This window comes from Aspergillus wentii (genome assembly GCF_001890725.1).
Source record: "Aspergillus wentii DTO 134E9 unplaced genomic scaffold ASPWEscaffold_6, whole genome shotgun sequence".
NCBI lineage: Eukaryota > Fungi > Ascomycota > Eurotiomycetes > Eurotiales > Aspergillaceae > Aspergillus > Aspergillus wentii.
In genome coordinates, this window is record NW_024467837.1 from 2,269,904 (window position 1) to 2,293,621 (window position 23,718).

Sequence of the window (23,718 nt, forward strand, 5' to 3'; positions counted from 1 at the left end):
TATCAACGATCGACTGGTCTGCATCCTTCACAGCGCACAGCCTCAGGCCCCCAGTTAACCAGACAAGCATCCTGGAGGGGCTTGGCAGGCACATATGGGGCTTCTGATTGGTGGGATGCCTCCGATTAGCTTAATTAGGCGTTTTTGCCAAGACATCACTGCCACGGATTTAAATTATCAACATTGTCGATGGCAGTTGAGCTTTGGTTATTTAAACTGTCTGTCACTGTAGAATACCATCTATTATTCAAGAATTTATCTAAAACAATCTACCATTAAGTCGAGTTCGAACGATTTCTAAACTGCAACCATCAAACCTTTCTCACGCCAATCCTATACAATCTCATACAAAATGTTCTGGCATCACCACAAACACGAGGAGCAGAAGTAAGTCGACCTCTATCCATATTGAATTCCCTTGAAGGAGTATTCTAACATATGTCCAGGCCTGCTCAACCTCAGCACATTCCGGCTCAGTACCCTCCTCAATACGCTCAAGCTCCGTACGCCCAACCTCAGGTCGTGCAGTCAAAAGACGCCCAGAAGCCGAAGAGCGACAAGGCAGCCAAAGCGAGCAAACTCACTTCGAAACTTCTGAAGAAGGTCGAAAAGAAGATGCACGAAAAACATGAAAAGGAAGAGAGAGAGAAGGAGAGAGAGGAAAGAGAGGAGGAAGAAGAAGAAGAAGAAGAGGAGGAGGAGGATGGGAGCAGCAGTGGCAGTGATAGCAGCAGCAGCGACAGCGACAGTGGCAGCGACAGCGGCAGTGACGATGATGATGACTAGTTGGGCCTCAACTATACCACCATTCATACCACCGATTTGCAAGTATATACCCAGACTGTTTGAAGGAATAATCATTTAATTGAACTCAAGACTGAATATAAACAATCCTATCATAAAGAACAAATGGTTGGCAAGCTACCGGAATTTAAAAACCAAACACTCATGGGGCGCAAGAGACCCCGTAGTAACTCGATCCCAGCCTCCATGGATGCCATGTTCTCCAAAGACACTGTCACTCCAAGTGAGCTTCATGTCAGGGATATTGTTTTCTCTTTCCTGACTCCATTCATTCCAATTCGACTGGACGGCATCTTGGTAGGCTTGTCTGCCGATAGAGGCAACGACAGCGTCGAGAATGTCTGCCGTGTTACAGCGCACTTTGCCGAGCATCTGCATATCTTGAAGATATGCCATCATTTCTTCTTTGGAGTAGACCTTCGCAACATTAGCATGGTTGATGATAAGCAAAGGGAAAACGTACCTTTTGTTCACTTCCAACATGGATGATAACAGTTTTCACTTCCTTCAGCTCCGGTGACTCGTTTACCGATTCAACCAGCTTTTTCACCGCATTATCTCTGGCCCCAAAGTCGATAATAACCAGCTTCTTCGGCTTCAAACCTGCCGCCCATTCCACTCCACCTGCGATATCAGAGTATCCAGACGCCTTGGTAGGAGTACCAGAATTCTGAGCCGACCTCTTTGCAACCTCGCCAATCGTCTCTGGAGCCTGCGTAATCTGCAAAAATCCCAAAGGTCCATCACCGCGGGATCGTTTGTTGAGAACCTGCCAGGCAAAGCCTCGTGCCGTTTTACCGGATGCTGATAAATTCACCAGGACTGCCTCGGAAAGATCCGCATCTTCCTTTGACCACGGCGTTGACGCGCCCATAGGACCGATGTTAGGGTCGACTTCTGGGTTTGTGGTGAAGCTATACTTGTTGAGTAGGTATCCTGTCTGCCAGACTGTGCCAAGAAGGGCCGTCCAGGCCATGTTATCCAATTGCTCTTTTGGCCAGTCGACCGTACCGGAGGTTGGCAGGTCGTAGTGGCCTGTTTCTTTGTACTCGTTATAAATCGACATTTGTAGCTTGCGGTGCTCGGAGATTTCAACCCAGTTTCCGCTGGGCTCAGAGGGAGAAAGCTTCAAGTCGACCGGAGCAGACGATGTTGGCCAGAATCCGAAGAGAAGAGTTCCTGGCTTTAGAGAGTTGATGGTCGATTCAGTCACGATCCCATAGCCCCAGGCTGGAACGATGCCCCATTTGGTTTTGTCATTGTAGGGAGCTGGGGCTGTTGCGGGGACTGGGTATGCATCCCACCTATTCATACAGTCAATAATTGATTAATTGAGTGTATATTGTATGGGCAATACCAATGGAGGAAATCACCAAAGCGCGCATAGCTCAGGTTGTTGGACGTCAGACTGATAACGACTGGCTGGACACGCGCAGAATCAGGCGATAATTCCTTAGGCTCCGGATAGGACGATCTGTCCAAGGAAAAAGATTCATGAATATTGTTGTCCACTTTCGAAACCACGTGGAAGTCCATGTTGACAGATGAGATACGTTGGGATGCGTTGGCTCATCTCACCTCAGTTGAATGATGGATGCGTATTGCCTTTTATGTCTAGCGGGAACCTTGATGCCATAATCAGTGGAGAAGAGGGGCACAAGCACAGCCAATAATCGTGGATCGGAGGGATTTTAGTCCCCCGAGTGGGTCGCTGGATTCATCCGATTGTGTTTAGGTCGCGTTCTGATTGGCCTGATTATTGATCTTTGTTGATTTGGCCGAGGAGGATCACGCCGGTCTTGGCAGGGAGCAGAAAGACAGCCCTGGATTGGCTGGGGGCCTTGGGGGCCGAGGAAGACGCATGACTCTTCACAGACAATGAAAGAAACGACGGCAGGGATGTGGAAAGCGTTGGGGCAGCAGCATGTATAAATACGGCCATGACGCATAATCCCTCCGAACAGCACATTCATCCTGCGCGATGGCGTCGAAAAACTTCAAAGTCATCATTGCCGGTGGTAGCATCGCAGGCCTATCCCTGGCCTTGATGCTCGAAAAGAACGGCATCGACTATGTGATACTCGAAGGCTATCCTAGCATCGCACCCCAAGTTGGCGCCGGTCTTGGAGTTCTTCCAAATGGCCTGCGCGTCCTGGACCAACTGGGCTGTTATGAGGCAGTGATGGAAATAGCCGAACATCCCATCGACAGCTTTTATATGCGAGATTCCCAGGCTCGGAAGTTCTATTCTTATGAGGCCCTTGGCAAGAATTGTATAGAGGGGTTTGTCAATTCTACTCTGTTTCGCTTCTGATCTGACGTCTTTGCAGGCATGGATATCCTATTGTTTTCATCGATCGTCGGATGTTGATTCAGATTCTTTACGATAAGATTGAAGACAAGTCCAAGGTTCACACTTCTGAGAGAGTGGCCAGTGTGGTGAATAGCGACTCGCATGTCACTGTCACTACCGAAGGAGGCAAATCCTATACAGGGGATATTGTCGTGGGAGCAGACGGTGTTCACTCGACTGTCCGCCAGGAAATGTGGAAAGAAGCCAACAAATCTGATCCAACGTGGATAGATCCGGCAGAGAAAGAAGGTATGTCTGCAGTCTGAATAAGCTGTTGCAAGACTAACAATGAAAAGCTCCTCCCGCGACCTACACGTGTCTGTTCGCCATATCAAGAGGCGTCCAAGGGCTTGACAAGCACTCGATTACATCTGTCTTGAATGAGGGTTTCTCCCATTTCGTTGTTGATGGCCCTGGCGACAGGACATACTGGGGCTTGTTCCAGAATATCGGAAAAACTGTCCACGGCTCAGAGATTCCACGATTCACCAAAGAGGACGAGAAGAAACTTGCCAAAGAACACTGGAACGACCGTATCACGCCCGATGCGCGGTTTTCCGACCTTTACGAAAACAAGATTGCCTCGGTGTATACGAGTCTGCCCGAGTATGTGTATAAAAAGTGGTATTTCCAGAGGATCATGACCATTGGCGATTCCAGCCACAAGGTACGTCTATAATCATATTTCCTGGGATGTTACTGACAAGAGAATAGTTCCATCCGCTCACCGGACAAGGAGGAAATAACTGCATAGAAACAGCCGCATCTCTCACCAACCACCTCATTGCTGCTCTTAAAAAAAGCCCATATCACTCACTGTCCACGGCGGAAACCTCCTCTATCTTTGAGAAAGTCCAACGCCAACGTGAAGATCGTGTTTCGGGCTTGATCAAAGACTGCCATGCTCGACAGCGCCTGGAAGCCCTCGAAACGCCGTTGATGAAACTCATCGCTAAATACGTCCTTCCATACATGTCTCATCAGACAGTGCAGCAGGGCTTATCGAAGGCGTATTGTCCATCCGTTTCGTTGGACATGCTCCCCATGCCCAACAGGCCCCGGTCGATTCCTTACCATGATGAACTGCTGCGGAAACCGACGACAAGGGGGTATATCCAGACTTTGATTTATGCCGCGTTCATTCTCATGGCATATGCTGCTCATCGCTTGTTGTTTGTCGCTGGTGATACGAATGGTACCTGGTCTCTGGTCCGTGATTCTCTCCAGGCAAAGTCGATCATCGAAATGGATACCCCCCTTCGCCAGGTGTACACTGGAGCAAAAGGCATTGATATGTTACTTCAAACGTTGATCACACTTTTCCTCCCGGTGGTTCAAAGTCCATCCACGCCAGAACAACCATTACAACTCCTCTACTTCCTGTCCGCCGTGTTGCCATTGATTGCGATAATCATGGTGGAAGCCTATCGACAAAGAAACAGCTGGACTCTTCTTGCAAGGTACGTCAAGAATTCTCGCTGACGATGAAAATTCCATTTCTAACAACTGAATAGTCCCATCCTATGGGGTGTTGCCTTTCAACTTCGCGGAATTGGGTTCATCGCTCCGATTTACTTCTTAGTGACCGCATTTACGTCCCGTCAGAAAACGTACTTTTTACCAACGAGTAGAAGCGTTTCAACATTATCAGCCAAAGCTATCCTTCCAGCCCTGTTGCTGGGATATGTAATTCCGACGATGCTTATGTTCTTCCCAATTGGTGATACCAGTACCCGTCAGGCTATCTTTGCCATGTGGCAGCCATCGCCGGTGGTGGTCGTTATCCTAACGGAAATCTTCTCTCGAGCTATCGGATGGATGGATACATCGGAGCAAAAGAACGACAGCGAGACGAGCAAAAACAACGATCTTCCCCATCTTGCCAGTATCTACAAAGGAACCGGTGTCACCGCGGCCTGTTTGCATCTTACGGTTGTTTTCGCTTGCCTGGTATCCGACAACCTCTCCCTTACCCGCTTATTCCTCCCACAGGACTCATTTGCCCCTGTTAAGACAGTGGCAGAAGGAGCTTTTATCTTCTTCCAGAACGACTTCTTGGTCTGTGCTCTTGCTGCCTTTTTGGGATCCTGGGTTAGCGTTTGTGATATGTACAGAGTTGGTGTTTCGAACGTGGGTTGGTTGAGTGCTCTTGTTGGATTAATTGCTGGTTATTGTCTCGTTGGACCAGGCGCAACCATTGCGGCTGTTTGGTACTGGAGGGAATACAAGATGGTCCACAAGGATTCCATCAAGGGGTGAGGCATTGAAGCAAACAAGAGGGAAGACATCGCCGAGTGGAATTGATTAGTATTGTATTATATACTCTGATAGACATTCATTATACTGGAATCCACCGGACTTGCTGCCATACCACTCGTTCCACATCACGTCGTCTGAAACCAGGTGCGCAACCAATACCGACGGGGGTGTAGCTCAACGCTGCAGCAGTCAGTAAATGCTATAATATGGGAGATTAAATGTGTACACCTACCGTATATAAGAGCCTCCTCATCAAAAATCATCGGTACAGAATTAGGGAACAGATTGGAAATGGCAAAGCCCGAGGATGGAGGCATGTTCTCCGTCTGGCTAACGCTCGGCCTTGCTCGTAAATACTTGCCATGACTCACAACCTGTATCCCCTGCTCCTCCAAATACCCCTCTATATCATGGACATCAAACCACGTCTCCTCACTATCAACATGCGTGACCCCATTCGTCCCCTGAAAGGGCAGCAAATTGTGGAACTTGGACCCAGACACAGCGGGATAATGCGTGCCTGCACCGCCGATACTGACAAACGGAAACCGAGGATCAAAGAGCGGGTTACATGCTTTCCTGTCGAAAACTCGTTTGAAGTACGCGGCAAATTCTCGTCGTGGCTGGTTCTCTAGTACTAATTTGAAATACGGCCATACGGTTGCGTCGCTTGCGGATGGGTCGCTTATGAATCGGTATCCGGTTCCTGTGCAGGCGTGGAAGAGCTTTTTGGTGAAGGGGGTTGTTGTGTACTCGATTATTTGATCGTTCGGGGTTAGAGATGGTGGGATGGTGGCGAGGGAGGCGTCGTATGTTGTAGGGTTGGTTGATGGGAGGATCGCATTTGATGAGCCGAGGAATAGATGCCAGAAGTTGGACGATGATTCGGTTTCCAGTAGTATCCTTGGGGTCGAAATAGCTGGGAGAGTTGCGATGGAAGTTTCTTGTTCAGGCTGCTGGAGTACTTTGTCGATTTTATCGCGGAATTCCTGGCCAGTGACAACAGCATCCCCCTGATTTGTTTCGGCATCGCGATCAGACCGTTTCAACTGTAATGTGATTTCCTCTTGCAGAAGTTGGCAGCTCTGAAATAGCTTTGGCTGGGGCAGTGAATCCCCTGGCTTGATGATTTGGTCATTAAAAGACTCGACAATCTGTCCAAGATGACTCATAACATCTTCCAACTGAGAAACACGAGCCTTCAACGAATCAACAAGTGATTGTTGTCGAGATCGATAAGCTCTCTGTGCATCTCGAACCTGCTTCCGTCGTATCTATACCAATTATCGTGAGAATAGAGAATAAGAAAAGGGCGGCGGCGAACCCACTGTATCTGGTGCGCCGGTCGCGGATTTACAAGGTCGGCCTTTCTCACTCGATGCATCGTTTTCTGTGTTAGATACTGGTGTTTGCAGCATTATGCGATATATTCCCGATCAGAGTGATGCTACGATAGTTGCTGATGACAACGTGGTGGCGTTGAACTCTTGAGGTTTTTGCCTGAATTGGGCCGAGGCAGGATTATATGACTAGACCCGATGCGGCTAGCCCATTCTATAAATAATCTTATCTGATCAGAGCATTGCATTCTTCATTTTTACTGAACGACCGTGGGGTGTTAATTGATGTATCTCCCTCTGATAGGACGATTCTGAATTTCCTGGGCTGGATGATATAGACATCGCTGCAAATGTGAGCTATATCGCCGAACATGGGGGATAGTATTACTCTCCGGAACGATGACGCTGTACCCGAATATAACAGAATCATGCACATCTCTTGATAGTATTTCCCGTTATCCATGCACAGGGTGCATATGTCTATACAAATTATTTATATACAAAAGAAAGACCCATGGCCGATTATAGATCAAAAGGCAACGCCGCCCAAATCTCCTGTTCAGAAGGCTTTTCCTCCTCACACCGTTCACACAAACAACCAAAGTAGAAGCGATTGCGAAGATATCGCTGCCTATCACTGTAATCGACCGTCTGTCGTAGATCGAAATATGAAATGCAGCATTCTTCTCCTGCTGGAATATCTCTCATGGCGGTAAATGTCATACGCGCATATTCGTCTGGTTTGCGGACAATCTGTATAATTAGCAGGGTATGAGTGATATCCGATAGATGACTTACATTTGGGAAACAGGAATGATTTGCCAGGGAAGCTGAGGGGTATACAGCTGCTGCATATTGTTCGACTTCATGGAACAACTCGCCGGGCTGAGGCATACGGCCGGTTTCACGAGGATACAGTCCAAAGGAATTCGATTCTTGCTGGCAGAACAGATTCAAGACTTCCTCAACAGGCAGCTTGTCTGGCAGTGGTGATTCATCATTGCAGATGAACCTTTCTGCCAGATCCTTCCAATCGAGAGTGTCTTGTGCAGGCCACAAGCCTCTATTGTCGCAGAGCTCTTGCATAGCTTTGTATCCCGTTGAAAAGCGCTGGTTGAGGATGACTGAATGTTTCGACTGCTCCTCGATATACCTCGCAGCAATAACCCTCACAATCATCCACAACACACTAAAGAAATACTCACCCTCCTGCGTTCTCAGGACATGCGTGTATTTTCTCAACCATTCACACTCGAAATCATGCAACGTCTTCCCAGCCCGATAGCACGAATCCCGATTGCACCAGACAACCTCTGGCAGACAGCTATTCGGGCAGCCAACTCGGGCCGGTGCATGACGCGGCACCTTTCGGCGACAGTGAGGGTTACTGCATACGAGTTCATTGCTGCACTGGGGATCATCGACTACTGGAACCACGGTATACGGAACATCGACCATCAGCAGTTCGCCAGCTTTGATTGGGGCGGTTGCTTGGAGTCGGCGGCCTTTGAGGGGATCATGGCTGGGCGAGAGATGAGGGTGGATCCAGCGCTGGTTGGATGGGAGAACGCTGTTATTCTGTGTGGTGGTTGTTGCTTTTGGCTTGTGGATGGTGGTTGTATTCGAGGTGGCTATACCGACTGCCATTGTGATACTGGTTATATATATACCGGATGAGGATTGATTAGGAAAGAATGGATTGTTTGAGAGTGGAATTCTACGGTGGCAATAAATCCGAAGAAAAAAAAAAAGAGGGAAAAATGGGAAAAGACAGCGAGAAAATACAAATGACCCACTTTCGACTCTGGATCTTCGATTCTGCAGTGTCGATCGAGATGGTTGTGCACTTTGCCAGCACAGCAGACATCCGAAACAAGTCCTAGTCAGTCTAGAGTATAGCTAATACGGTCTATTGAACTAATTTATATATGATATTAGGAATTTACACGATATCTGCTACTGTTTCTGTGAATGTTGAGCATCAGATCTTTAGATTTCCACATGCGTGCTCATTTGGGCCTGTCTGATTGGCCAATGCACTCATTTTATCTGAGCTTAAATCTCTATTGGCTCCGCCAAGACCCGCGTTTTGCCACATTTAGCGAGGGCCACGTGATGAATCCGACAAAAAGGGTATAGCCAGAGCCGCGCAGTTGGGAAACGGTATTTTTTTTTGGACTATTAACCATAGAAAGGGGGGCATCTACAGATCATGTATAGAAGTAAATTATATTCAACTCCTTGAAATCTCTTACAGCTAAGGAGCAAATCCATACGTCAATTTCTCCAGCTGCTGCCAAAACTCAAAGTCCTCATGCTGCTCTGCACTATGCGCAAAGACCGAATCCATGATTTGATGACTGTGTGACATCCGGGTTAATCTTGGATAAAAACCAGTCCCTCGTTGTTTTGAACATTTCTGAATATCCGGTAAAGCGGGGCGCTCTGTCCATGGAAACCATACATCTGGGTGCACTGACACGGTTGGCTGCATCGAAGTGTTCCCTGAGCAACTGGCTATCCTGATGCCCCTGATTATTTCTCTCCTCTTTGCTCTGCAGTGGGGTGGAACATATCCCCGGAATAACTGGCGCATCATTCTCTGCCTATGCGTCTTCGCCTTCCTCCTTCCCTGATGGATTGGTGTACAATACGTGCAAGGTGATAATGGCCTATTACCCCTTCGCATCATTCGCCAACGATCAGTCGCCAGTGGGACACTCTTCATGGAGATGTGTTTATCGTTGTGTACTATGTCTGACAGAATCTGTTCAAAGTAAATTGCTCGGTGGGTTAAGAACAAACACCCCGGAAGTCAACGCCGAACTCGTCATTTCAAACGGTGCTTCTGGCCTGAAGGGTATGGTAACGAAGCTATATAGCTCGGAGACAGCATCTATAGTGCTCGAGGTATACAATTCGGGAATGCTTTATTGTTTATATCATGATTGTGCTCTTTGACTATTGTTGGAGCCCTAGGGACGGAGTAGAAGAGTGTCAAGGAAAACGAACAGAAAGCTGTGGCCGATGGGGATAATGGGGAGGAAAGAGCAGAGTAGACCTTTGTTTTAAGGTTATCAGAATAAATATTGTCATTATCAGGAAGACTAGTCGTTCAGATCACGGTCGGAGAATATTCAAAATCGCTGCTCCTCAGAATTTAGGTATAACGTGAGTTTCTATTTTGCGGGGGAATAAAGCATTTACCATGACTCACAGCACGGGCTTTGGTTAATGGAGATATAACCCCAAGCAGGGATCAGACCCGGTTAGAAAGAGCTCTGGTGAGTGATTTATAGATGATGCAATTGCACTAAAAGTGATGCTATTCACTATGTATGGCACAATCACGCTATAGATGGTACAATCAGAGAGGTCAACCATGAGAGTATTTAAATACCGTAAGAAGCAATATATCAGAATGAAAATAAACAAAATCACCTATATACACCAGCATGCGTGATAAAGAAGGACCCCAGATCACAACTCATTCGCACGCCAGGACAGTGGAAGAGAACTATGCAGATGTCACTCTGCGCATCATCGAAGACCATGGCGATCAATTCGAACCTTTAACGCCCGAAAAGGAAAAGAAGCTCAGACGAAAGCTGTATCTGCATATTATGGGCCTGGTGTCTGTGATCAATATCATTTTGTTTGTGAGAATGCCTCTATCCATTCAAGACTCGTGTCTAAGTAGTATAGGTGGATAAATCGACACTTGGATATGCTGCAATCCTCGGGCTGTTTGAAGAGACGGGGATATCCAAGTCGCAGTATAATACCCTCAACAGTCTTTTCTATGTTGGTATGATAACCCATACTGTTGATGTATATACACTAACGTGAGACAGGCTACCTCGTCGGCCAATGGCCCGGGCACTACCTTATGCAACGACTTCCTCTTGGAAAGTTCGTCAGCGGCATGGTATTCCTCTGGGGTGCCATTATTCTCCTTCACTGTGCTGCCACCAAATACGGGGGACTGGTCGTTCTCCGGTTAGCCCTAGGCGTTGTCGAAGCCGTCGTAGTCCCCGCGATAGAAATCACAATTGGCATGTTCTTCAATCGCCAGGAACAATCCTTTCTGCAGCCCATTCTGTGGATCACCTGTGTCGGGGCTCCCATTCCAGCTGGCTTTATCTCATACGGGCTACTATTCAGCCACGGTGCCATCCTTCCCTGGAAGCTATTTATGATTGTCATTGGAGGCGTGACTGTTCTACTCTCGATATGGATCTGGTTCCGCTACCCGAATAACCCATCTGAAGCGCCATTCCTATCTCTGGAAGAAAAGGTGCACGTCATCCATCGCGTGCACCAGTCTCACCAGAGCTCCATCGAGCAGAAGCAGTTCAAAAGGCCCCAGTTTATCGAGACTCTGCGTGACTCTGTGTCGTGGCTGTTTGCCCTGCAGGCATTTACTCTCATGTACTGCAATAATCTCAACTATGGCCAGCAGAACCTCCTTACCACCTCTCTGGGTGTGTCAGAGCTCGGCTCCACGCTTGTTGCTGCCGCAGGAGGTGGGTTCGGCGCTGTACTCTGCATCGTAGCCACTCTTGCCTTAAAGTGGTTCCCCAAATACCTCGCTCTGCATAGCCTGATCTGGTGTGTTTTGGCTATGGCAGGGGGTATCGGCATGGTGACGATCGCCTGGGACAAGAAGCTGGCTCTGCTAGCGTGCATTCTCCTCGCTGAAAACACATACAGCATCACGTATATCATCGCGCTCGGGTGGGCTACTTCTTCTGCGGCTGGATATACGAAGAAGCTCACACGGAATGCAATGTTCATGGTCGGGTATAGTGTTGGCAACCTGGTGTCGCCGCAGATATGGGTTCCCAGCGCTGCGCCGAGGTATTACGGGGCGTGGATTTCGATGATCGTGGTTAGTTGGGCGGGGACACCGGCTATACTGTTTGTGATTCATTTTATTCTTGCCAGGAGGAATAAGCAAAGAAGGGAGTGGCTGACTGAGTTGAGCGATGATGAACGGGAGGGATGTGTCGAACAGGTGGATGAGTCTGGGGCCGTGGTGAGGAGGAAGGTCGACCTGGCCATGCTGGATCTGACAGACCTGGAGAACAAGCTGTTTGTCTATCCACTGTAATGCTGTCTTGCAGATCACTTGATTAAGTTATTGTCGTGTCTGCATTGCTGCCTGGTAATTAGGATCGGCATGCACCGCCTCGTATATTATAAGAGGCAGTCAGTCCCAGAACACGAGTCTAGAATAAGAGTAGAGAACAACAATTCCAGAACTGATATCATCATGGAAGCGGCCAATTCTCAACAGACCAAGTTTGATTTACCTGGACTTAATCTCCCTCTAAACTTCCGTGTTTGTTGCGCTTCTCCTTTTAAACATTGTGATGACCTATCTGACTATCCTAGCCGAAGGGGGGAATATTTCAGAATGCCTTGGATCATGGCGAGATTCAGGATATTGGGTGAGTTTATCTTAGTAACTCAGAGATCTCATGTAGGTCGATGGCTAAGAGGGTAGAACGCAGAAAACGCTTTGGGAGATCCGCATGATGCAGATTATGAATAGCATCACAGACAAACCTGAGTGGTATGAAAAGGTCCGTTAATTCCCCCAACGTATAATATGAGAAGTATATTGTAATACTATTTGCTACACAGGTCTTCAACGAAAGAATCGTCAAGAAATGGCGAGAGGAGCTCACTGCGAGCGATGTAGACCTGACATCTGGAATGATCGACTGGATTTTTGAAGAACTCAAGTACAAGTCTAGTCCGTTCCAGCAGACCGGAATGGTGACTGCATTCGATGCTGATGTTGTCAAATCTGACTCTGCCATCCCTGAGGAGCTTCGTTTAGCGCTGATGAGCGCAGTGCGGCCATTGGAGGAGGTCCCGGAAGAGGAGAAAGATTATCACCCTTTCTCGGATGAAAAGGTTGTTGATCTTGTTCATCCGTCTTTGTTTCCGCTCGTCTATGGCCGGTCTAGGATGCTAAAAGATAAGATTACCACGCTGGAGCGCTTTATGGAATACCCTGGGAAAGGGGATGTTGTGCCCATCCCGCCAGAAAAAGAGACCAGGGTGGATGGGTTTCACAGACAGCTGCGAGATACGCCAGGGAGGAATCCATTCAGCCAAAGGTTCCAGTGGCTTCCATGCGATGTCGAGCTTAACAAAGACAGCAATGACTGCCGGATTGTCTCGTACATCAACAACCTTCATCCCCACAAAAATGGCGGGCTCTACGACATCATACAGCAGATAATCACCCGCACAATCCCACTCTGGAATGCAACCCTGACGCCTGTGTTGGACAGTCTATACTTTTCCAACAATCGAATCGAGTACACCTATGTCGACTGTTCGCGCGGAAACACCCCAGAGCCTACGCAGAAGAGAATATTCCACTCGGACGGTGGGTCGGAAACTGATGAGAGCGATCAAGATGATTTCTGGGACCGTCTTAGAGATTGGGAGCATTCACGTCCTGTGAGACCCCCTGGGATTGGGGCGTTTAGGCCACTGATTGGCGACGACAAAGAGAAGGTTGATTTGCAGACTGCGTTCAAGGATACAGGATTGCAGGTTATTGTTAAACTGGCGAATATCGAACTTACCCCGGAAAAGCCACACTATGCTGGCGGGTCGTGGCATGTGGAAGGACAGCTGGTATGTTCTTTCTCCATCGGAGCACGAGTATATCAGCTAACAATATAGAACGAACACATCTGCGCAACCGCCATCTACTACTACTCCAACGACAACATCACCACCAACACTCTCTGCTTCCGCCAGCGCCTCAACACTACCTGTATGGGCTCGCAGATCGGTTACCAGCAAGGCCACGTCGAATGGACCGAGCCCGTCTTCGGCTGCGAAGAGGACGGCCCAGTCACAAGATCTCGGTGGTGTATCCTGTCCCCAAGGCCGTCTGCTCACCTTCCCCAACATCCTCCAGCATCGCGTGTCGCCTTTTCACCTGGCCGATCCAACTAAACCTGGTCATCGCAAAATTCTGGCTTTATTCTTGGTTGATCCGCATATTCGAATTACCTCTACGGCGAACGTGCCACCACAGAGAGAGGATTGGTATGAGGAGGCGATCAATGTGCGGCGGGATGTGCTGGGGCCAAGGTTGCCACTGGAGCTCCAGAACATGGTGACTGAGCATTTGGGGGATTTTCCCATTTCTATGGAAGAGGCGAAGGAGTTGCGGTTAGAGCTGATGAAGGAGAGGTCGGCTGTCTCTGACGTTCGTAATGAGTTGTTTTCCCAAGGCAGCTTTTCGCTGTGTGAGCATTGATCAGGCTGGTGCATTGTGCACGGTGCCAGCCACACAGAAAGATGCTCTTCTGGTGATGCGACTTGTGTGTGTGATAGTGGCATGCAGGCATACAGACTATTGGATTATAGCTGCGAGAAAAACTTTAGATAGTTAATGGTATTCGGATTACTACCTAATTTTACTTACATCTTATCTATTATCATACAAACTTTATAAAATGCATTAAACCCCCATGGATGGAACTTTACTATAAAATCTGCCTGACAGGAAATATCAAAGTCTTTGAAGGGGTTGGATACCTCCCATTCCTGCCTGCAGTGGCTGGCTGAATATTATAAGATCGACAATGTGCATTTCAGCTGAAGGCACCGTCACACAAGAATGCATTTGGCTCAGAATTCCAAACTCAGGAGATCATCTCCGTTTTTTCTATATTTAGGACAGTCCATTGATATCTCTTACTTTAATACTTACTTCCCATCAACACACCATAATGCCCAGCCTCGCTTTCCCTTTAGCTGTCAACTACTCCATCCCATACTGGGTTCCACCGCCAGATGATCTTGGAATTGTGGTCGCTCGATACAGAGAAGTGCTTGATCCCTGGATCGATGTGGCAGCAAACAGCTATGTGTATGCGAAGTATCCAACTCCCCAAGAAGACGACAGCATTCCCCACGACTCATTCAAACTATATGAAGAACTCCCCAACACCGGCCGCGAGGGCAGAACGTACTGCCACCACATCTACAGCCATTACGATGACTTGCAGCCCATCATCATCTTCACCCAGGGCGATCCGTTTGACCATCTCAGCCCCAAGACCAACACCACACAGGAAATGGTCGAAAAAGGCCCTCGAACCTCCAGAGCCAGACTTCGACCCAGTCACAATCTACAACCATGACTTAATCCGCGATCTGGCCGAATGGAGCAAAATCAACTGGTCTTCGCCCGCGGAAGGTTATTGGATCACGCCCAGCCAGCTCAACACAATTGCATATGCTCCATATGATATGGCGATATTCTGGCAACGGCTATTCCAGGAGGAGCATCCGGCCGCAGTCCGCGTTACGCACGGTGCTGTATTTGCAGTGCGCAGGGAGGCGATTCTGCAGCATCCTCGTGATCTGTACAAGCGGTGTTTGGATCTGTTTTCCAGTGATGGGCAAGACGTGGCCAATCCAGAGGTGGGATACTTCATGGAAAGGGTTTGGCTGGCGTTGTGGAGTAAGAAGTTTTGGCTCTCGAAGATTCCTGGTTCTGGGGATGTGTAGATATCATTGCTATATTCGGTTGATATGAGTATAATTTGAAGGAGTGAAAACAATCGGTTCTATGGAAGGACCAACGAAACAATATAACTTTGTCTTGGGTCAAGAGATCATAATGAGGCACTTTATAAACCCCTCTTATAGTATCTTTCAGTACTTACGACCACAGGGTGTGAAGAACAGGGCTTCCCGTCCGCTCAGCCGTACTTAAGCCACACGCCGGCAGGTTAGTAGTTGGGTGGGTGACCACCAGCGAATCCCTGCTGTTGTATGTTTTTGTCTTTTTTATGTCTTTTTCCTAATACCTTGCTAGTACTACTACTATCTATCATTCAAGAGTGTTTTCATTCCATACTCTGTCATGTGTTGTGCTACAGCTAACAAACAACGTCAGTATCTAACTCCGATAAGATTAAGCGAGTAAGACCATGGCTTCATGGGCTGCAAACATTGCATTTTGCATAGATAGAAGTATGAAAGAGCTATGCTCCGTCTGCAATATTGGTATCCACTAGGTACATAAGTACCTATGACAGCTGCTTCTCACATTCTATTGGCCATGCTGTATCTGATCATTCATTTCATCATGTGACCTACCGATTAGGGCAGTACTTTAGGGTTTCTCTGGTCATCCCAATGATCTTTCAATCAACTGATAATGGAGATGAGTATTTCGCTAATGTTTCGCCATGTGTATTTATCGAAGAATGATGAAGGTCTGAATATCCTAACTAGATCCAGGGGTCAAATAATTAACCCATCGGTAAAATGGAAGCCATTAAATGCGTCAAGATGACATGTACTCGGCGCTGAATATAGAAAGATAATCGATATGATTGTTCAATTCGCGTGGGGAACCATTTTGTTCAGCATGATCTTTGTCTATAGCTAAAAGATAATAGACGTGCTGATTTGAGGCATTCTGCGCCATGTCAGATAGCGATATAACTATCGGCGCATCAGTTGCTCAATCTGCTCCCGTGCCCCTCCCACCCAGTCATCCCAACACAGTGATAAATACACCGTATCCCGACCCCGATCCTTCTGATTCCCATACGCCGGTGGCTCCCGCCCATTATGGCCCTTTCCACGCGCATCTGCGTCAACGACCGCCCGATTCCACCTTAGAATCCCCTCCTGCTGGAATCCCATGCGTTTAGCCGCATTCAACGATGCCGTGTTCGGCGTATCGGCAAGCCACTGCATCCTCCGCAGTCCCAGTCCACCCTGTTCTGGACTGTCCAGCGCATACCGCACCAGCAGCCCGACAGCGTGTGTCGTAACGTGCGTCCGTTGAAAGGCAGACAGGGTGATGATGAACCCGACTTCGGCGGATAGATGCACCGGTGAGGCGCTCATGTATGAGACCATCCCGGCGACTTGACCTTCTGGGTCTGCCGGGGAGGCAGGCTTTGTTTTGTCGATTACAGCGAAACAGAACATGGATTGGTTCTGGCTGATCATGTTGTCGATAAAGCAGGTAGTGAATTCCTGTTCTGTTTGGAAGGGACCCAGGGACATGTAGCGGTATAGTTCAGGGTGGTTGGCTGAGCCTGCGAAGTAGGGGGCGGCATGTTTGGTGGGCTGGATTGGTTAGTAGTGTGGTTATTGACCAAGGAGGGACTGACGTTAAATGGGGTTAATTTGACTCTGTCGCTTGACAGTTCTCGGACTGGAAAGCAGAATTCAGCCATGGTTCATTGGTGAAATTTGATAAAGCATTCAAAGCAAGATTAAAAGGCAGATATGAACCCGCAGGCGAGGTGGGGAAATGATGATCTGCAACTAGTTTATATAAGATCTCCACACTTTTCAGCTCGCTAATTTTAAGGCTGTGTCAACCAGAATACCATCAATTTTCTCAATGCACAGCTTTGCTAACTCCACGGTGACATATCTAGCATCCTAAGGCATTTTATGCCTTCAGCCTGGGCCTGGCCAATAATATAAAGCGCCCTGTCACGTAGGGAGAAGACCCGAACTGCGCTTCTTTGGCATCGATGAGCAATTTACTCAGGGCTTGGGAATGAATAAATGGACCATTCTCTATAGGAACTCCGAAGCCCCTCCAATGGAGCCTCACCAGACCACTTCTGCATCGCATGATTCATGAGGCATTGACACAGTTGAAAGCTTGCCAAAGCAAACATCAAGTGACCGCTCTTTCGGTGGGTGATACTCGGCCTATATAATCCATCATTCTTGCTGAGAACCCCCATTTGCTGTGCCCTGGACTCAAAAAGGACAACACAGACTGTATGGAGGCACAGTATGAGTCGTGCATCTATGGTGCGGTCTTCCTGTTATGGTTCTTGCCGAAGAATAACCGCGTAGTCCTTCCCAAAGCACAGCCCAGGGAACCCTGGTTCCATTTACTTAGCACTGATGAAGCAATGATGGACTTGAAGCACCGAGGTTCTTACCATGGCTTGAGGTCGTACTCGATGTCGATCTAATCGCGTAAGAATGAAAAACAAAGGAACTTTTGCGTTGACGTATCACGTTACCCATACCGACAACTCGATGGATTGTTCCTTGATAGATTTTGAAAATCCGCAGATCAACTGGGTGAACATTGTATTCGGTAATCACATACAGTTCTTCGATGACCCCGAATCAGTCGGCGATTGGACTTAGCGGTGTGATCCTGGAGTAATTCGAGAGCGGTTAGCGGCGGCGCTGGGGATGTTCATTGCGGTCGACTGGGTTCTTGCCATCTTCCAACAACTTTATCTCTCCCACCAAGCCAATCTTTCTTTCTTTGTTACTAGCAATGAACGTATTCAAGTGTTTTTGCAGCTCAACAAATTCCTCGGAATGTATGTCTACCAGGCCTCTTTTAGTGCGGACGTTGAAAGCATTCCAACTGGGACAATACACTTTAGCGACTACATGGAGTAAATGAGTGCTTAATACTCCAGTTGACTTCAAATCAATGCCACTACTGCATCAGGATGCGCAGATATCAAGAAGCCACCTTGTCCTACTAAATAGTGGCTCATTGATAAGGCTTAGCCTATACTAAGCAGTCAACTCTGCGTTATTCATCGCCTTATACAAGTTACCTAATACCCTTTATCTTAGGGAGGATATTACATTTAGCTGGGTTTTCTAGTATATAGCCAGTCTCCAGGAACTGTTTAGCTATGGTCAAGTACTTGATACACCCCTCTTAGTGTAAGAGCTTGTGGGTGCGCGATTGGTGCAGCTGCGGAGGGGATGAAACGAGTGGTCAAAATTCAGCCCAGAATTATGTCAGTGTTGGATGAAGGGAATACATGGGAAAGCCGGCTGATTATAACAAAGTGAAACCTTCCCACCGCTCTTCTTATATGGAATTCTTTCCTCCGCGATGAAAATAAATGTAGAAAACTGCGAGAATATGCTTGTCATTCAAGAGATGGCTAAAATACCTGCACGGGGGATATCTTCAAACGCACTATTTACAAGATCTTAGATAACAACCAGTTACTAGAAAGATGTCAAACGATCACTTTGTCTCCTCTTTGTTCGAGGCCAAATATGCCCGGGCCTGCGGTACATAGCTGGACTTGCCCGTCGCTCCGTCGAATACGTGATAGCCGTAGTCAGCTGCATTTGGCGGCGTGTATACTTCCCAAATGTTAGCGAATTCTCAAAAACGAAGGCAGAAGACATACAATGTAAGGAAACAGCCACATTGGTAGGATGTGGATTGTGCACACGGTGAAGACCGATATCGTCGGCGATATAGGTGACATCGTTTGGGGCATGATCTGTCTCTGACAGCACTTGCAGGGGCGCAGAGCCCTCCGCGCCCTGATCAGGAGTGCGGTAAACGGTCTCTCGCAGATTCCCTGCCAACACTTTCATGATGCAGTGGGCATTGGCATGGTCGTGGATCGGTGAGCCTTTTTGTGGGTTCCAGACGAGGAGGAGCTGAACGATTAGACAACTGCATTGGTGAAAAAGAATAAGCCAGGGGCTGCTCACAATGTTTGCTTTGCGGTTGATGTTCTCGATGGCGTTTCGCGTATAGTTTTTCTGCGGATCGTTGTGATAGAACCTCGTCCAGTCCCCGTCGCTACCTTCGTACTTGCGCACTAGTGAGATCAGGTATTCCGAGTCAACATCGGACGAGGAGATTCCGCTTGAGTGGCCGAGGTAGGTTTTGATATCGTGCACTAGATCGTCGAGAGAGTATTTCTCGGGAAGCGGTTGGTGGGTGAATTTGCTATTCACGGGCAACGCAGCAGTTGAGACAATAGACATGGCGAGGTCAGTAACGAAGTGACTTGATGAACATGGGATAACTCTCGAGTAGGTCCGGGTATACTAACGCTTTTATCTTGGGTGGCGGTCTGTTGTGGTTGCACCGGCTCAATCGCCGATCGCATCGCCCATTCGGCGACTGCCTGCAGGTCTCCGGCGGTCAAATGATTGACATGGTTGACTGGAGGGTCAAAGTGTCTGAGCGAAAATCAGATGCAGAGAAGCCTGATTCTGCACGATTCGAACAGAGTGATATGTCCGGTGATATGATAATGAAGCTTTCCCCACCCGGCCGAGACGAGGTGGCGCTTAATTGGCCCGGCGACTAACTAGCGCTCCATCTTCACCACGTACTCATCATCATCATTATCATCATCCTGTTCATCTCCTACCCTCCGTAGGCCTTTCACCCTTTCCAGTAATTGAAATACTTCCGGCTCCGTCATCCAAGGCCCTGCTATGCCTCTGCGACCGACCAAGCACAGCGGTCTGACCACAGTGGCCTGTACGGAGTGCAGGAAGCAGCACCTGAAGTGCGACGCAAAGCGCCCTTCCTGCTCCCGGTGCCTGCAGACCGACCTCCCCTGTCAATATGTGGCTTCGCGTCGCGGTGGACGGCGCAAACCTGCCCATCACAAGGACCCAATTGCTTCTTCCACATCCTATCGCGAGAGTGTTCCCCCAATGCCTTCTTATGGGATCCCGCCTGTGTTTCCGAGGACCCCTTCTGACGCAGCCAATCCCCCGGTACTGGCCCCAACGCCCACAAATACAACGTTCTCGCAAAGACTAAGCGCTACTGATCTTAACGATGCTGCCGGGGATGGATCCTCCTGGCTTGGAATGTTACCGGCCAACGATGACGTTTCTGGTGGCTTCTCGGGCATTGAAAACGATGACCGCCTGCGTCGGTTGTACTATGAGAACTTCCATGCTGCTCACCCGGTCCTCGTGCCTAGCAGCCTGTACAGCGATCAAAACTATCCTGCATACCTTCAGGCGGTAGTGCACTTTGTCGGATCCCACTACACTCCGTCGGGTCGGACTAAGGAGCACAAGGAGCAAGTTGTCGAGCACCTAGCATCGAATAACGAGAGCTCACCGGCAACAGTCCAGGCGTGGCTGATCTACGCGATTGTTCTGAATGCTCGCAACGAGACAAGCGAAGCCCAGTCCGCGTTAACACAGGGCATTGACCTGGCTCTAAAGCTAGGGATGAATCGGGGAGACTTTGCCTCCTCTCATGGAGAATACTCAGTAGAAGCCGAGAGTATGCGACGGACGTGGTGGGAGCTGCACATCACCGAAGTCCACATGGCCCTCTCTCTCAGCACCTTCACTGGCCGCTGCAGCGCCCTTGCTCCGGACGTAGCTCTCCCCTGCGAGGAATCCATCTACAATCGGGGGAAAGACATTCCTGCACCATGCGGGATGTTGGATTTCAAACGGCGAATCCTTGCAGCCGAGGATCCGATTTTCTCGTCCTACAGCTACCGGATTGAAGCGACGATGATTCTAGGCAGAGTCATCGTGTTGAATTCCATCCCCGAATGCCATCGCGACCAGGTGCAAGCCGCCGAAAATGCACTGGTTAGCTGGACTAACCATCTGCCCGCGAAGAAGTTCGACATCGTCGATGCGTACGGTAACGTTGACGAAATGATGTTCCAGGCCCATCTCACAATCGCCTATGCCGCAATGCTCCTTCACCTCCCTCGCAGCAACCTGCAGCCGGTGCTGGCACAGCCCGAACGGAGGCAGTTTTGGCCAGGGCCATCAAGTCACCTCCAGCTGTCATCGACATCGACTCGATTGGTGCATAGCATCAAAGCCACCGAAGCCTCGCGACAAATATCCGACTCCATCTCCGTCTGCCCCAACATCCTCAAACACAGTCCCTTTGTAATCCCCTCTCTTTCCCTCTGCGGTATGATCCAGCTGGCAACCTGCACAGTTCATTCCGACGAATGTTTTGACCATCATTGTAACCGCGTGAACCTGATTCTCGGCTGCCTCAAAAGCGCCCGGCGAACCTGGGAATTGGCCGAGTCATCATACCGGAACCTTCGAATATCCGCAGCCGATCTCATGTCCGATTCGATCGAACGGTGTCATTGGAATACCACCACTTTAAATCCAGTCATCCTGTCCCGGTCGGCATCTACAGATCCCACACGGCCGAGCTCGGCCGGATTGGATGGCCAAGACCTGATAGTCACAGATCTACCGCCAGCGTTCTTTGATCGTGCCTGTTTCAATTCTCCCTTTTTCACCGTGGTCCCGGGTCCCAATATGATCTAGTAATTTGTCATTATCTAGATCCAAATTACTGTGATGATATCCATCCCTAATCAAGACCGTCGACTGACGACCTTACTTCACCTTCGTCCTTCCGATTCAACATCCCTCTTCCGTTTCTCATCAAGATTCTTCAAACAAGGCGCCACAAAAAGGGTCTTATTATAAATCCCACGAAGTGTAAAACCACTCACAACAGCCCACAGCAAGACCACACACAGCGAGAGAATCTAGAAATATCATTCAAATTAAAATTAGCATCGGTGCCCAAGTTCATCAAAGAACGAGAAAGAGAGAGGGGAATGAATACCGTGCCCAGTACAGCAAAGAACGTCGACGGCAAACCCCTCCCAAGCTGCACCGTACAAGTCGAATAAACCCCCAGCGGAAAGGTAAACGCCCACCACCCCAGATTAAAGGGAAACGATTTCATGCGTAACACCGACCCCACGGCGAAAAACAGCCAGAGCGACCCAAATGCCCACAGCAGCAGACCGAGGAGGAATCCCATGTCGTTTAGGGCTTCGCCAGTTCCGGGGTGGAGGGTATTTGTTAGTGGGAATATTTCTCGGGCGCTGAGGCCGAGTTTTTGAATTCTATACGTATATAGATTAGGTATATATTTCTTTTTTGTTCGAATTGATGTGTGACTCACCCGAACCCCCCCTGACCCAGAGGACCGAGAGGGAGGAATGTGCTAACGATGATGGCTTTCGGGGGTAGTTTGTGTAGCATTAACCGTTGCAAGTAGATGGCCATTACCATGAGGGCGAGTGGAACACCCACGCCCCAGAGGATGTAGCTGGCTAGAATCGTCGCCAGCGCATATTGGGGTTGTGGTAGTATCGAGGCGACGATACCCCCCGAGGCTGCTGTGACCACGCACGCTACAATCGGGAGTAACCATGCGGCTCCCATTGAGGGGAGAGTTACCTCGGATTTTCGGGTTATTCTGGGGAGTGTCATCGTGTTAGGTGTGGTATAATATAAAGGTGTAAATACTGACATGATGAAGGGAATTCCGAAACAAGTTAAGACAGACAAGATGGCATCTACGATCCACATGGCCCATGCGAAATAAGTAGCCCATTCACCCCATGCCGGAACGCAGACGAAGCAGAACATGTTGATAATTGTGGCGAATCCCATGGGTATGGTTCCGAGGAAAAGCGATTGGCTTGGGTGAGTCACCATGACGGGGAAAATGTCTGGCCAGAGGATGTAGCGGATGAGGGTTATGGTGAGGAAGAGCATGAAGAGCAGCACATTAAGGGCAAAGATTATGACCGATATCCAGTAAAGCCATGTTCCGTTGTAGGGTAGGGTATTGAGAAGGATTGACACAATTCCTGTGCCCATGTTGACAGAGAACCATCTTCAAGGTTGATTAGTAGATGCTTAAGGGTTGGGATGGAGAACATACGCTGGGGTGAAGTTCTGTACAATGTAACGCCATTGAGATAACTTTGTTTCCTGGGGATTGTTCTGCTCTCCGGTGCATAGCTGCTGTGAAGCAGGGTGGTTACCCGCGGTGAGTGTTGACGATTTGATCATTTCTTAAAATGGATGTACAAACTGCAGGAGGATCATTCCTATAAAAACTGAGAGTCTTCCTGGGACAGAATAAAGAGCAAAGACATGAGCCAACCGGCGTAGAACAGAAGAAAGGAAGACATTTCAAGACCACTAGTTTAGCCGAGTGAAGCTGTTTCATTTCGATTGAGTAATCTACTAAGGCAATCGCCGACTGCAGGACGCTGTAACCACGGACAAGGTACTACACCCAAGTTTCCCAGTATCTACAGGGTCAAGTCAAAATCATTACCAGTCGCCGAATGATACCCACAGCCCCTCTTCGGGTTG

General features: G+C 48.6%; 13 protein-coding genes across 13 annotated transcripts; 6 read left to right on the forward strand and 7 right to left on the reverse strand.

Moving 5' to 3' along the window:
- Positions 1–352: 352 nt before the first annotated feature.
- Positions 353–786, forward strand: ASPWEDRAFT_174899 (uncharacterized protein; the record flags this gene model as incomplete). The annotated part of the gene is made up of 2 exons (XM_040831291.1): positions 353–387; positions 447–786. 2 exons carry the CDS (start codon positions 353–355, stop codon positions 784–786), a joined length of 375 nt encoding a protein of 124 aa, XP_040687172.1.
- Positions 787–921: 135 nt separating this feature from the next.
- On the reverse strand, positions 922–2,340 carry ASPWEDRAFT_174900 (DUF2855 family protein; the record flags this gene model as incomplete). Its single annotated transcript, XM_040831292.1, has 3 exons — positions 922–1,221; positions 1,268–2,108; positions 2,162–2,340. 3 exons carry the CDS (start codon positions 2,338–2,340, stop codon positions 922–924), a joined length of 1,320 nt encoding a protein of 439 aa, XP_040687173.1.
- A 445-nt stretch (positions 2,341–2,785) lies between these two features.
- ASPWEDRAFT_53420 (FAD-dependent oxidoreductase) lies at positions 2,786–5,416 on the forward strand (the record flags this gene model as incomplete). Its single annotated transcript, XM_040837878.1, has 5 exons — positions 2,786–3,087; positions 3,135–3,406; positions 3,454–3,824; positions 3,872–4,617; positions 4,672–5,416. 5 exons carry the CDS (start codon positions 2,786–2,788, stop codon positions 5,414–5,416), a joined length of 2,436 nt encoding a protein of 811 aa, XP_040687174.1.
- A 79-nt stretch (positions 5,417–5,495) lies between these two features.
- On the reverse strand, positions 5,496–6,834 carry ASPWEDRAFT_30567 (bZIP transcription factor; the record flags this gene model as incomplete). Its single annotated transcript, XM_040833429.1, has 3 exons — positions 5,496–5,596; positions 5,649–6,690; positions 6,745–6,834. The coding sequence occupies 3 exons, from the start codon at positions 6,832–6,834 to the stop codon at positions 5,496–5,498; spliced, it is 1,233 nt and encodes a 410-aa protein (XP_040687175.1).
- Positions 6,835–7,251: 417 nt separating this feature from the next.
- Positions 7,252–8,477, reverse strand: ASPWEDRAFT_160312 (SET domain-containing protein). The gene is made up of 2 exons (XM_040829789.1): positions 7,555–8,477; positions 7,252–7,509 (listed from the first exon to the last, which is right to left on the reverse strand). The coding sequence occupies exons 1-2, from the start codon at positions 8,401–8,403 to the stop codon at positions 7,279–7,281; spliced, it is 1,080 nt and encodes a 359-aa protein (XP_040687176.1). The 5' UTR covers positions 8,404–8,477; the 3' UTR covers positions 7,252–7,278.
- A 480-nt stretch (positions 8,478–8,957) lies between these two features.
- Positions 8,958–9,391, reverse strand: ASPWEDRAFT_623621 (uncharacterized protein). The gene has a single exon (XM_040838644.1). It carries the CDS (start codon positions 9,353–9,355, stop codon positions 9,014–9,016), a length of 342 nt encoding a protein of 113 aa, XP_040687177.1. The 5' UTR covers positions 9,356–9,391; the 3' UTR covers positions 8,958–9,013.
- Positions 9,392–10,211: 820 nt separating this feature from the next.
- Positions 10,212–11,869, forward strand: ASPWEDRAFT_53422 (uncharacterized protein; the record flags this gene model as incomplete). The annotated part of the gene is made up of 3 exons (XM_040837879.1): positions 10,212–10,415; positions 10,462–10,564; positions 10,611–11,869. 3 exons carry the CDS (start codon positions 10,212–10,214, stop codon positions 11,867–11,869), a joined length of 1,566 nt encoding a protein of 521 aa, XP_040687178.1.
- Positions 11,870–12,031: 162 nt separating this feature from the next.
- ASPWEDRAFT_61522 (DUF4246 domain-containing protein) lies at positions 12,032–14,050 on the forward strand (the record flags this gene model as incomplete). The annotated part of the gene is made up of 6 exons (XM_040838580.1): positions 12,032–12,100; positions 12,154–12,209; positions 12,266–12,344; positions 12,406–13,416; positions 13,465–13,576; positions 13,647–14,050. The coding sequence occupies 6 exons, from the start codon at positions 12,032–12,034 to the stop codon at positions 14,048–14,050; spliced, it is 1,731 nt and encodes a 576-aa protein (XP_040687179.1).
- Positions 14,051–14,525: 475 nt separating this feature from the next.
- On the forward strand, positions 14,526–15,309 carry ASPWEDRAFT_174906 (uncharacterized protein; the record flags this gene model as incomplete). Its single annotated transcript, XM_040831293.1, has 2 exons — positions 14,526–14,833; positions 14,871–15,309. The coding sequence occupies 2 exons, from the start codon at positions 14,526–14,528 to the stop codon at positions 15,307–15,309; spliced, it is 747 nt and encodes a 248-aa protein (XP_040687180.1).
- A 945-nt stretch (positions 15,310–16,254) lies between these two features.
- ASPWEDRAFT_185869 (GNAT family N-acetyltransferase) lies at positions 16,255–17,481 on the reverse strand (the record flags this gene model as incomplete). Its single annotated transcript, XM_040832105.1, has 2 exons — positions 16,935–17,481; positions 16,255–16,890 (listed from the first exon to the last, which is right to left on the reverse strand). The coding sequence occupies exons 1-2, from the start codon at positions 16,998–17,000 to the stop codon at positions 16,255–16,257; spliced, it is 702 nt and encodes a 233-aa protein (XP_040687181.1). The 5' UTR covers positions 17,001–17,481.
- A 1,315-nt stretch (positions 17,482–18,796) lies between these two features.
- ASPWEDRAFT_174908 (putative cysteine dioxygenase) lies at positions 18,797–19,557 on the reverse strand (the record flags this gene model as incomplete). The annotated part of the gene is made up of 3 exons (XM_040831294.1): positions 18,797–18,918; positions 18,966–19,224; positions 19,279–19,557. 3 exons carry the CDS (start codon positions 19,555–19,557, stop codon positions 18,797–18,799), a joined length of 660 nt encoding a protein of 219 aa, XP_040687182.1.
- A 259-nt stretch (positions 19,558–19,816) lies between these two features.
- ASPWEDRAFT_623653 (Zn(II)2Cys6 transcription factor) lies at positions 19,817–22,182 on the forward strand. The gene has a single exon (XM_040838645.1). It carries the CDS (start codon positions 20,017–20,019, stop codon positions 21,856–21,858), a length of 1,842 nt encoding a protein of 613 aa, XP_040687183.1. The 5' UTR covers positions 19,817–20,016; the 3' UTR covers positions 21,859–22,182.
- Positions 21,936–23,214, reverse strand: ASPWEDRAFT_53427 (TDT family transporter; the record flags this gene model as incomplete). Its single annotated transcript, XM_040837880.1, has 4 exons — positions 21,936–22,085; positions 22,166–22,451; positions 22,511–22,807; positions 22,862–23,214. 4 exons carry the CDS (start codon positions 23,212–23,214, stop codon positions 21,936–21,938), a joined length of 1,086 nt encoding a protein of 361 aa, XP_040687184.1.
- Positions 23,215–23,718: the final 504 nt, after the last annotated feature.

What these genes read in the sequence shown, in the direction of transcription:
- ASPWEDRAFT_160312 (XM_040829789.1), bottom strand. Translation starts at nt 8,403, where the DNA reads ATGGCAGTCGGTATAGCCACCTCGAATACAACCACCATCCACAAGCCA. An exon ending in ATCATTCCTGTTTCCCAAAT is followed by an intron (nt 7,510 to 7,554) that starts GTAAGTCATCTA and finishes CTAATTATACAG; the next exon opens with ATTGTCCGCAAACCAGACGA.
- ASPWEDRAFT_623621 (XM_040838644.1), bottom strand. Translation starts at nt 9,355, where the DNA reads ATGATGCGCCAGTTATTCCGGGGATATGTTCCACCCCACTGCAGAGCA.
- ASPWEDRAFT_623653 (XM_040838645.1), top strand. Translation starts at nt 20,017, where the DNA reads ATGCCTCTGCGACCGACCAAGCACAGCGGTCTGACCACAGTGGCCTGT.